This window comes from Myxocyprinus asiaticus, chromosome 11 (genome assembly GCF_019703515.2).
Source record: "Myxocyprinus asiaticus isolate MX2 ecotype Aquarium Trade chromosome 11, UBuf_Myxa_2, whole genome shotgun sequence".
Taxonomy (NCBI): Eukaryota; Metazoa; Chordata; class Actinopteri; order Cypriniformes; family Catostomidae; genus Myxocyprinus; species Myxocyprinus asiaticus.
In genome coordinates, this window is record NC_059354.1 from 34610733 (window position 1) to 34623257 (window position 12525).

The 12525-nt window shown below is 40.1% G+C and overlaps 1 protein-coding gene across 7 annotated transcripts in view; it reads left to right on the forward strand.

Annotated features, from left to right (window-relative positions):
* ddx3xa (DEAD-box helicase 3 X-linked a) overlaps window positions 1–12503 on the forward strand; it is a 28313-nt gene extending 15810 nt beyond the window's left edge. For 2 of the 7 annotated variants that reach the window (XM_051710161.1, XM_051710165.1), the window contains 10 exons: window positions 299–396; window positions 519–620; window positions 713–873; window positions 1034–1214; window positions 1314–1458; window positions 2298–2479; window positions 2561–2678; window positions 8531–8684; window positions 8782–8906; window positions 8993–9141. In XM_051710161.1, coding sequence (XP_051566121.1) covers window positions 299–396; window positions 519–620; window positions 713–873; window positions 1034–1214; window positions 1314–1458; window positions 2298–2479; window positions 2561–2678; window positions 8531–8684; window positions 8782–8906; window positions 8993–9084 — 1358 coding nt within the window. In that variant the 3' untranslated portion in view covers window positions 9085–9141. Of the gene's footprint in view, window positions 1–298; window positions 397–518; window positions 621–712; window positions 874–1033; window positions 1215–1313; window positions 1459–2297; window positions 2480–2560; window positions 2679–8530; window positions 8685–8781; window positions 8907–8992 lie in introns of all 7 variants that reach the window. The other 5 variants (XM_051710162.1, XM_051710163.1, XM_051710164.1 and 2 more) reach the window with 5 other exon arrangements.
* Window positions 12504–12525: the final 22 nt, after the last annotated feature.

Consider the following 12525-nt stretch of genomic DNA (forward strand, 5'->3'; position numbering starts at 1 on the left):
GTCCACTGTTCTTGGCATCAAATATTTGAAAGATGTATTAATAATATGTAATATAGACTTGCCCCTAAGCATCTTAAAGTGACCAGCTGCAGTTTATTTTTAACATATTGGTCAGACAACACCCTCCTGTTTAAGTTTTTGGTCAGAATAAACTGCAATGTGGACCAGACTTTATACTGATTGTCAAAAGTCTAGCACTGTAGGAATAGGGGGCCCACTGTGGTTGAAAATGCAGTGTGCAGCTGGTTGAGAGAAATTTGAGAGGGTACTTCATCATTTGTGTGCTCTGTTCGCTCAGGCTCGGGGAAAACTGCAGCCTTCCTGCTTCCTGTGCTGAGTCAGATCTACACTGATGGGCCTGGAGAGGCACTGCAGGCCACCAAAGCCAGCACCCAGGTTCTGCAATTACAAAACAGCTCAATTTAATATCCCTTTATTAGCCTAAAGTACAAAGAGTCTTTGAAAGTTGACTTGCAAGTTTTGGTGAGTTGAAGAGATTTGTTTTGGTATTCCTCAAGCAGGAGAATGGAAAATACGTCCGCCGTAAACAGTATCCCATCTCTCTGGTCCTGGCTCCAACCAGAGAGCTTGCTCTTCAGATCTATGATGAGGCCAGGAAGGTACATCTGACTTGCTGTGTACCAAGAAGTTGTGCCCGAGTGTAATTAGTTCACATTTAAAACGCACTTTTTTTTTTTTACTACTTCTGCAGTTTTCTTACCGCTCCAAAGTGCGTCCAAGTGTAGTTTATGGAGGTGCAGACATAGGCCAACAGATTCGTGATTTGGAAAGAGGCTGTCACCTGCTTGTGGCTACACCGGGCCGTTTGGTAGACATGATGGAGCGGGGGAAGATTGGCCTGGACTACTGCAAGTAAGTGTAGATAATTTGTTAAACATCTGGACTGGTAACAGAAAGATTCCAGCTCCAAACCCTGCATGAACTATCACCATTATGTCCTTAAGACACAAGTTGATTTGGATAAAATATCAGGTAAATGACAAAGAGAGCAACCCAAAAGCTTTAGTTCTAGTTTGCATCTTGTTCCGGAGTTATGCACTCTTTATAGATATCTGGTGCTGGACGAGGCAGACAGAATGCTCGATATGGGTTTCGAACCCCAGATCAGACGCATCGTGGAGCAGGACACCATGCCTCCGAAAGGTGCTCGCCAGACCATGATGTTCAGTGCCACCTTCCCAAAGGAGATCCAGGTATGTATGCATTTTGCAAGAGACATGCCAGCAAGTCAAAATCCTATGGACCTGGATATTAAAAAGGAACTCTTTGTATACATACCTTTTTATTTTAAGATTCTGGCCCGTGACTTTCTAGAGGAGTACATCTTCCTGGCTGTGGGGCGTGTGGGCTCCACCTCAGAGAACATCACTCAGAAGGTAGTTTGGGTGGAAGAGAATGACAAGCGCTCCTTCCTCCTTGACCTGCTCAATGCCACAGGTAAGACTGCCTCTTCATCTGGAATTTTATGACATTCTTGGCTCTGTGCTGGCTTAGGAAGAGATGTTTGAAGTTCATGAACAATTTTTCATTTGACAAAATCATGATTTCTGAATTTCCATGGCTCGTTCTATAATTTTTACTTGGATGGGTCTGACTTTTTATAGTGTTTTTACTTGATGGCTATTCTAGCTTCTTATCAGCGTCTTTGGTATTGTTAATTTGTTGTTTGGTCACTCAAAAACCATGGGAGCAACTCTGGTGAGAGAATTTTTACATTTCTAATATGAGTTATTATATTGTATAATATAATATAATAAAAAAACAAAAACATAAAATGCAATGACTGGCTCCTTGTGAAGCTCTCCTCTGTATCCATAGCAACATGGTTTAAGACACAAACATTTAGATAAGTTTCATCAGTCAGTGTTACCATGCCAACATTATCTAAGCAAGGACTGTTGCTGAGGGCTGCAGTTTAGTAGCTTAAGGGAAGGGGAATAGAGACGTGTAACTGAAAATACTGTATTTCATCCTTATGTGATAAAGGCAATCATGGCAGAACTTGACTACAGCAGGGATGCAAACACAAATTCAGGGGCCTATAAAGTCTTGTTTGATGTTTAATTGATTGTCTTTATGATGTTTTAAATGATCAAGTCTGTGTGTTAAAGTGATTGTACCACAGGTAATGGGTAAAATCACTTACGTGTGGTCTCAAATGGATTATTGCTTTAATGACGATGGTAGTGTAAGAAAATGGAATGTGAATTCAGGTGAGCCACGCTATGAAATGTCCCCTTTATGACAAGCATCTTGCTGTCTCTTTTTACTTGCAGGCAAGGATTCTCTCACTCTGGTTTTTGTGGAAACTAAGAAGGGTGCAGATGCTCTGGAGGACTTCCTCTACCGCGAGGGCTATGCTTGCACCAGTATCCATGGCGACCGCTCTCAGCGTGATCGTGAGGAAGCTCTCCACCAGTTCCGTTCTGGCCGCTGCCCTATTATGGTTGCCACTGCTGTGAGTACAATATGTGAGATCACTTGAAGCCTGTGGTTTTCCTCTAGCTCTTTTTACTCATTATGCATTTTGTCTTTACAGGTGGCTGCACGTGGACTTGACATTTCCAACGTGAAACACGTGATCAATTTTGACTTGCCTAGTGACATTGAGGAATATGTCCACCGCATTGGCCGTACAGGACGTGTGGGAAACCTTGGTAAGTTTTGCTCTATCTTTTGGAAGTACAGTTTTCAGACACTTAGATGCTTAAGCTTCACTTGTATGTAAGTTAAGGAATTAGATAGCAGAATGCCAAACCAAGTTGCATCGCAACAAATGAGTTAGAGCATTTCTCAGAACAAACTTCACTTTTAAGACATTTTTTTTAATTACTTTTAACCAGCTGGGTTTAAGGTTATTTTTTTAATGAATGTATGAAGTCAGTTCCCCTCAAGTTCACACAGGTATCCTAGCAGAGTAATTATGGATGTAGATTATCACATTAAAGGAATAGTTCACCCAAAAATAACAATTCTCTCATTCACTTACCCTGATGCCATCCCAGATGTGTATGACTGTTGAAACTCTGTAAGTCCTAATAATGTAAGTAAACGGGTTCCAGTAGTCTGCTGGCTGTTTGACAGTCCAAAAGGCATATTTAGGCAGCATTTAAGTAATCCACACGATGGTCAGGAGGTCACGTGACGCCACACAAGAAGCAGACGTGTGAGCGACGAGCTTTGCGGAATTTGCTAAATTTTTAATTATTTTCATGTTATAATCTGGTGAAATTTGAAACACCCAGTTACACATTTGCTCTTTGAGGCAAAACATGGCAAAGAAGTCAAAATCCTCGGGCTCTGGAGACATTAAAAGACATTTACGTGTTTAGAATGAAAGCCCTGACAGGACTACAGACCGGGGACTCGATTTGGATGGCACGGCGGGAGAGGAGATCCAGCGTCAATTGTCCAATATGTCGGTGATGCTGACGAAGGTTCTTGCTGACTTGGAGGTAGTTACAAGATTGACTGATGTTGAGAGAAGAATCGATTGTCTGGAGTCTTCGGAGAGGGAATTAACCGCTAATCCACCCGTGACCAAAGTTGATTTGGAACATCTCCTTGAAAAGCTTGAAGATCTTGAGAATAGAAGCCGCAGGAATAATGTTAGAGTTGTTGGAATTCCTGAACATGGGGAGGGCAGAGATATGGTGAAATTCTTAGACAAGCTTTTCCCGAGTCTGCTCGACATAACAGGCCATAAACTGGAAATCGAGCAAGCTCACAGAGTCCCAGCTCACATAATTGCTGAGGGAAAAAGGCCCCGATCAATCCTGGCCAGATTTCTGAGATCATCCGATAAAGATCTCATGTTGCGCCAGGCAAGGAGCAAAGGGAAGCTTTCTTGGAAGAACCATAATATTTTCTTGTTCCCGGACTTTGCCAACTCGATGAGAGAAACGCGATCGGTTCAAGGAATGCAAGAAACTCTTACATCAGTGAAAGATCACTTTTGCTCTGATGTTATCGGCCAAACTGAGAATAGAAACGAATGACGGTCGCAAAGTATTTACATGTCCCAATCAGGCAATATCTTTTATAGACTCAATGGGTGAGTAAACCATTGGGTGTTTCTCAAGTGAGTGGGTCGACTCGCTGTACTTACTCTGGCTTCTGAGGAAGCTAGGAGTCATTTTGGTTTCTTTTTTCTTTTTGCATTGGCTCCGCCAAGCGGCTGGAGTTTGTTTTGTGAATAACACTTTTCCTTGAAACTTTTGCATTGACGGAAGATTAATTTTGCATTGAAGTTCCCGGCCAGTTTGAGAGTGGACACTACGGATGACCGCAAAATATCTACATGCTCGCACAAAGGATGTCTTTTATAAAGTTGTGTAAGTCATGTTATATATTTTATGCGGCCTCCGAGTGAATTGACTCGACCATCCGGGGAACCGGGATGCCGGTTTTGTTTCTTTTTGTATTGGTTCCGCCTAGCGGCTGGAGCTTGTTCTATTGAATAACACTCCTTTGGAACAGCTGTGGATTAATCTGTTCATTCCTCGTGCTTATTCCTCCTGCTGGCTGGAGTTTGTTTTGTGTATTTTTACGGGACATTGGAATGATTACGTCATACGCTGAACTCATAACAGCTGGCTCAATGAATATTCGTTTGTCTGTCCGAGGAATCTGAACCGATTTATATCAGCTGGAATTTGTCTTGTGGAAGATCACACCTTTGAGACAGTTCTGTGAATGAATCTACACGATCTTTGTGTTCATTCTTCCTATTGGCTGGGGTTTATTTTACAAAGTATTTTCTGTTATGTAATTTTGCCTCACAAATTTGTGAGGCAAAATTGAGCAATCCGATGGCAAAGTTGTCGTGGGGGCTCGTGGGCGTTCATGGACCTTTTGAGTTTAGAGGGATTGTCGGCGGTTGGCGCTTTTGTGCATGGGGTTAATGCGCATGTTTTTCTTTTTTCTGTTTGTTTTGTTTGGGGGGAAGTTTGGGGTTTGATTGTTTCACTTATGGGGAATGTGGTCTGTATAATTTTGTTTTTGACACAATTTATTTTTTCTACTATATCAAAATGTTAAATGTTAATATGAGTGGATTGTCTCTCTCCACATGGAATGTAAATGTTGGGGCACCCCATAAAAAGAAGGAAGGTTATTACTTTTCTTAAACGTAAGAAATATGATATAGTGTTTCTTCTAGAAACACATCTCTCCCCGCAGGAAGCTGTAAAATTTGGGAAGATATGGGGTGGACATTGCTGGCTCAAGTAAGAGCAAGGAAGTCATTATATTGATAAATAAACATCTGCAATTCAAATGTCTCAAACAGACTAAAGATAAATTAGGAAGAGTCATTATTATTTTAGCTGAAATTCAGGGGCAAAGGTTGATTTTTGGCTAATATTTACACACCTAACGCTGATGATCAGGGCTTTTTTATAGATCTTGAAGGGATGCTGCAAACTGCTGGCACCCCTCATGATATAATATTGGGAGGAGACTTTAATCTTTTGATGGACTCAGTCCTTGATCATAGTAAAGCAAAAGTGTGCAAGCCCCCTAGAGCAACATTGACGCTTCACAGGATGTGTAAAAATCTTGGTCTTACAGATATTTGGAGACTTTTGAACCCATCTGGTAGGGACTATACATTTTCTTTTCATCAGTCCATAAGATTTATTCTAGAATAGAATTTTTTTTTTTTGATATCCAAATCCCTCATTTCATCTGTTGTTGATTGCTCAATTGGAAACATATACGTCTCAGATCGCGCCCTGGTGAGTTTAGAGGTGTTGCCATATACAGAGAAAAAGAAATCATATAGTTGGCACCTTAATGTGTCCCTTTTGCAAAATCCTGATTTCCAACAAATGTTAAAGACTGAAATCAATGTTTATATGGAGACCAACTGGTCCTCAGTATCCTCTGTGGGCGTGGCTTGGGAGGCACTTAAGGCGGATCTTAGGGGTCGGATCATACAGTATGCGTCATTCACCAAAAAATCCAAAGCACGAGAACTTGTGGAGTCGGAAGGAAATATTAAAAGTGCCGATGCAGAGCTGAAGCGCCATATATCATCTGATGGCCTCAGAGAATTGACCCGATTGAAATATAGATATAATACTATTTTGTCGTGGAAAGTGGAGTTTTGGTTATTCAGGGCCAGACAGTCATACTTTGAGTGGGGGGATAAAGCAGGAAAACGTTTGGCTAGATATATAAAGCAGAGAGAGTATTTTTCTGCCATTCCCTCAGTGAAATCTACTGGTGGTGAAATATTTACCCTGGCCATTGATATTAATAATGCCTTTAAAGAATTCTATTTTGATCTTTATAGTTCCACGTCTTCGTCTACTGATGAGGATATTAGGAACTTTGTGGAACCATTAGATCTTCCTAAACTGACGACTGAGCAAAGGAGTTCTCTTGATTGAGATAACAATGGAGGAGCTTGATGAGGTAATTAAGGCCTTGCCTACAGGCAAGGCTCTGGGGCCTGACGGCTTTGCAGCTGAGTTTTTCAAATCTTATGCTACAGAACTGGCTCCATTTTGTTAGAAGTTTATACGGAATCATTAAAGAATGGAAAGCTTCTGCCAACCATGACACAAGCCCGGATCAGCCTGATTCTTAAAAAGGACAAAGATCCAAGCAAGTGTAATAGTTACCGTCCAATTTCCCTGATTCAGTTAGACGTAAAAATTTTGTCAAAAATTCTGGCTAATCGATTAAGTTACGACATCACTTATAGATCAGGTGGGGTTTATTCGAGGCCATAGCCCTTCTGATAACATTAGGCGTCTCATCAATATCATGTGGTCAGTAGCATATGATCAGACTCCGGTCGCTGCCATCTCACTTGACGCCGAAAAGGCGTTTGATATGGTAGAATGGGATTATCTTTTTAAGATTTTGGAAATGTATGGGTTCGGGAGTACTTTTATTGTTTGGATTAAGCTACTTTATAGACACCCTGTAGCAGCGGTACAAACAAATGGACTAATTTCTGATTTTATTTACTCTGGATAGGGGCACCTGGCAGGGTTGCCCTCTTTCCCCCTTATTGTTCTGTCTTGCCCTGGAACCATTAGCAGTCGCGATAAGAAAGGAGGATGATTTTCCAGGGGTGATTGCGGGAGGTGTGGCACATAAGCTTCTGCTTTACGCAGATGATATTTTATTATTATATTATTTGTCTCCGACCCTAATAGATCTATGCCTTGCCTCCACAGAATTATTCATTCCTTTTCCAAGTTCTCAGGATACAAATTCAGTTGGTCTAAATCCAAAGCTTTGGCTTTGACAGCGTACTGTCCAGTAACGGCTTTTCAGCCGGGCGCCTTCCAGTGGCCCAAACAGGGAATTAAGTATTTGAGAATTTTATTCCCAGCAAATTTGACTGATTTAGTCAGAGTTCATTTTGATCCCTTAATAAAGAGGTTTTCGAATGATGTGGACAGGTGGGCTTCATTACATTTATCGATGATTGGGAAGGTTAAAGTTATTAAAATGAATTGTATTCCAAAATTCAAATACCTGCTAGAGTCTCACCCTGTAGATGTCCCCCTCTCTTATTTCAAGCAAAGAGGGGCAGTGGAGAGAGTGTTTTTATTTTATTTTATTTTTAATTTTTCTAAATATTTTCTGCTGTTTTATTGTCTATGTGTGTCTTTGTCGGTTGGCTTTTGACCACTGGGGTGCTCGTTTGTGTCGGGTGGGGGTGGTGGGGTTAATGTTCCGGGGGAAAGGTTGTGATTTCATGTGGTTTGATTCTGCATTTTCTGTCTATTTGATTAATTGTTAATAACAAAAAGAAAAAAAGTAATCCAAACGACTCCAGTCGATCAATTAATGTCTACAGAAACAAATCGATGATGCATCAGTGACGAAAGCTGTGCTTTGTATACAACAGAGGAACGAATGTCACGCCAGAGTTAGTTCATCTCAAACAGAAATACAGCACTGTGAGGAAGCAACGATTTCAATTTAAAAACATTTTAATTATCGATTTGTTTCTTACACCAACCTATCGATTTGCATCAGAAGACATTAATTGATCGACTGGAGTCGTGTGGATTTACTTTTATGCTGCCTAAATATGCCTTTTGGACCATCAAATAGCCATCAGCCTGATGGCACCCGTTTACTTACATTATAAGGACCTACAGAGCTTCAACATCTTCAAATCTTAATTTGTGTTCTGCTGAAGAAAATCACACACATCTGGTATGGCATCAGGGTAAGTGAATAATAAGAGAATCATTTTTGGGTGAACTATTCCTTTAAGTTTGACAAAGTGATAAAATACTTACCAATACATCAATTGTTTAATCATTTTAAATCTAACAAACTACCTTTTTTAAAAAGTGTTTTGCTTAGTTTGCTGTGCTATATTTCTTTAAAATAAATGCCACTTGATATTTTGTTATACAATGTGAAGACATTTGTGTGGCTTAAGTGTCCAAATACTTTTCTGAGCCACTGTATCGAGTGTACAATTTTGTTATATTTTTCCCAAAATATGCTAGATTTCACAATTTATTTTCAGGTTTGGCCACCTCTTTTTACAATGATAAGAACAGCAACATCACTAAAGATTTGCTTGACATTCTTGTGGAGGCCAAACAGGAGGTTCCTTCCTGGCTTGAGAACCTAGCCTACGAGCACCAGCACAAGAGCACCAGCCGTGGACGCCCCAAGAGGTGAGAGCCCTCAATCCCTTCCAGACCTCCTGGTTTGACTTTTGATTTTTCTAGCCCTGTACAGGTTAACAGGTTATTCTCTGGCTTTCTTTTGCAGGTTCTCTGGTGGCTTTGGGGCCAGAGATTACCGGCAAGTGGCTGGGGGTGGGAACACCTTTGGCAACCGCGGTGCTCGCAACACTGGTGTCCATGGAGGGAACCGAGGTTTCGGAGGCAATAAAGGTTAGTTTCACTTGAAACCTCATTAATTTTGTACAAGAATATTGTGTTCATTTTGAAAGCAATCCTAACTTTAATGTCTAATTTAGGTGGCTTTGGGAGTTTTGGCAGTGACAGCTACGGGGGCAACTATGGAAACTATGGAGGAAACTATGCCCAGGTTGACTGGTGGGGCAACTAAATATGTGTTTGTAGAAGGTCACCATGCCAAACTGAAACCACATGTTATCATAGCCAGACTCAACCCTCTGTGTAGCTTTATGAACTCGGTACATTACACGCTCTGATTCTCAGCCCATGTTCGAAAGGGAGCTGATAAAGAGAAGATCTGTTGTAAAACTAGAGCATTGATGCCCTCTTGTGTATTTGATATAGAATATTACAACACCAAGGGTTTCATCTTTTCTTTGTTAAAAAAAAAAATATGAGGATAATTTGTAAGTGAATGTACTGTGCCTTTTTGAATATAGACAGGAATTTTGTTTCATTAATTTCATTGAGTGAACTTGGCCAAGAGCTTAATTTGTTTTTGCTGTGAAGGCGTTTGAAAGCTTGTACTTAATCAAACCTTGGCAAACACTCGGATAATGTGGCTCAAATGAGTCGCTGTTTTATTTGAACTTCAAATTATCACCGATATCATGAAGCCAACAATAAAAGCCACAGAACTAAAACACCAACACGGAAGCTTTGCAGTTTAAACTGCTCTTTGACGCATCTGTGTCACAAGGGACAAATAGGTCTGACTTATTTTTGTTTCGCTCACTCTATCCTGGATAGGCACCTATTTAGGGATATGGTTGTCTTGGAAAAAGACCATTCCTGTTGTGATTTATTCATGACAGAATATATGGAAAAAACTCACTGTTTGAAAATTCGAAATGCTGGAACTTCTTACTCTTCTTATTTTAATTGACTTAACAGTGTTATGGCAGCTAGTAAGAAACGCATGCTAGCCACTGTAAGTGGGCAGCATTTTTTGTTCATTTTTTTTACTTGAAACATTTTAGAGAAGCAGATGTGATTAAAAAAACGTAATGTTTTTTTGATAATGTTTCTTTATAAATGTCAAAACAAAAAATGCCTGCCATCCTGAAAGTGAAGTTCAAACGGCTACTAAAGGACCACAGAACCAAAGCGGCTGTGCCTTTCGAACATGACCGCTTTGGTCAAATACGCATGCTAGTGTTTTGTGTTTTGGTCAAGGAGAGAAGATGAATGAATTGTTGCAGGCTTTGTTTTAATACAAACGTCCTCACTTTTCAAGCTGCGTGGCAGGCATGGCTCCCTTTTTCCATAGGTAGAGGCCGCGCGAAAGTTCATTTTGAGGTATTGGCAGACCTGACCATGGAATTTGTTGGGTTGGGCCTGACGTGAGTGCAGTTAGACAGGCCACCATTTTAGCTTGTGTTGGGCCCCACTTTTCTGTTAGTGGGCCAAACACCAGGTGTTCTCCTCATGGTACACAAATGCTGTCAGCTCCTGAAGTTTATCTGATTTGATGTGAACTAAACCGCTGGCCAAAGAGCCAGTTTTCTGCTTTTCTTAAAAGGAAGCATTTGAGTGGAGGAGAATTAAGGCATTTAACACAAGTGCAATAGATTTTCTTCTCAAGTGAGTTGTGCCTTGATTTATTATTACTTTTTTCTTAATTGATGAATTCAAGCAGATGTACTGACAGTATTTAGAACTTCAAGTTGAATGGTGCTACTTAAGTTAGGTCTATGCCCATGTATGTTGCGCCCATCACGTTTTACAAAGTTCTTTATAGCACATTTAGAGTTTTATATTACTGTCTTGAGTTCATGTGCTCAAGCTTCCAAATATTGTGTAATGACATATGATAAATGCAGCTTGTTTACAAAAGGGGAAGTGTTCTCAATATTTACCAGGATTTATTTGGGACCAGGGGGATTAGCAGTGGGGAATTTAGCTATTTGCACACAGATTTCTAGATTCTACTTTTGCTGCTAGTTTTGTGTAATTTATTAAGCATTTTTTGAGAAATATTTATTTTTATAAGCCTCAAAGTGATTCTTTGAAAGTTTCAAGAAACTTGACCAAAAGACAATACCTAAACACTGGCACTTGAATGTTGAATGTCACCTGTATGTGTGGAATTTCTATATTTTGGGTAGTGTGAGCTTTTTAATGTTTCAAACATGTTGGACTCGGTCAGTATCCTGAGCTGTTGAAGGCCAAACGGCCGCACATCGAACATTGGCACATGGAAGTACCAATTGGCTTTCAAAATTCAAAATGGGATTTGGGGGGGGGGAGGGGCATGCCAAGGTTTGGTATCAGAAAATAAATAAAAAAATTCCTTAGTTTCTGTGCAAAAATTGTCCAGATTCTCCAAATGTGTGCTTCTTTTTTTCTGTCTTTCAGATTGGCATTTGTTCTGTTGAAGTTTTAATTTAATTTTATTTTTTTCTGTCAATGTCTGGCACATGGCAATCTTAAACATGTGGTTAATATGTGTTGTATTTGCATAATGGCAACTCTAGGATTTGTCCTCTCAGGAGAAGCTGCAATTGTCCATGCTAGCAATAAGTCTTGGGGAACAGTGTATTTGAAACACTGAAATCATACTTCCTGCCCTCCATTCAAATGGAAATAGGTAATTAGCTTGCTCCCTGAGATGACACCAGAGATATTTAGATTTCGAATTTGCTTTATGTCGTAGCTTAGAGGCTATGCACTGCATGGGAGGACTCAGTTGTGTGTTTATTGTATTATTTTACCAAAATAAACAATTCTGATGCAAATTCCTTACAAATCAAGCATAATTTCTGAAATGTTTGATGTAGCAACACAAATGGGTAAAGCATTGTAACAGCTGTTCTTGGTGTGACCTGAACTTAAATGGAGTTGCTTGAAATGTGTTCACCCCAGTTTGTTTACAAAATAGAAAATCATTCTTTACCTAGCAAGTGTCCCTTGTTTTATTTCCTGTGCTTGCAATGGGTGCTTCTCCATATTGTGATTGGTAACTGTTGGTTTAACTGTTATAAAGCACCTCTCATTTTCATACATTATATTTTTGTCATGGTAGACTTAATTTAACTATGTTTCCTTTTGTATGTGATTGGAGCAAATGCAAATAAGAGTGATTACAGGACTAGACTAATTATCAAACATAATGGAAAAACCAAGAATCACTATGGTCTCTGGTCCAGTATAAATAATGCGTCCTAAACCTAGCGCTTTTATGTATTGTTACTGAGTCCTATTTGTCTGGCCATCATAAACTTTGATTGCAACATTGAGATATTGCAGAGTGCAGAGTTTCCAAAACGGGGGTTTGCGAGGGAACTTCAGGGGGTTCATGAGAAAGTGAATATGTAAATATATATTGGCTATATCAAGATATCATATGCAAGTAAAGACGCTGACTACCACACCTGGAGTTGCAACTTCGAATCCAGGGTGTGCTGATTGACTCCAGTCAGGCTTCCTAAGCAACCAATTGGCCCGGTTGCTAGGGTGGGTAGAGTCAGGTTGGGTTAACCTCCTCGTGGTTGCCATGTGGTTTTTGCTCTTGGTGGGGTGCATGGTTTCTATATATTTAGAAATGACCATTACAGCTGTTGGTAATTGAGTGTATGAGTTTTTTTTAAAT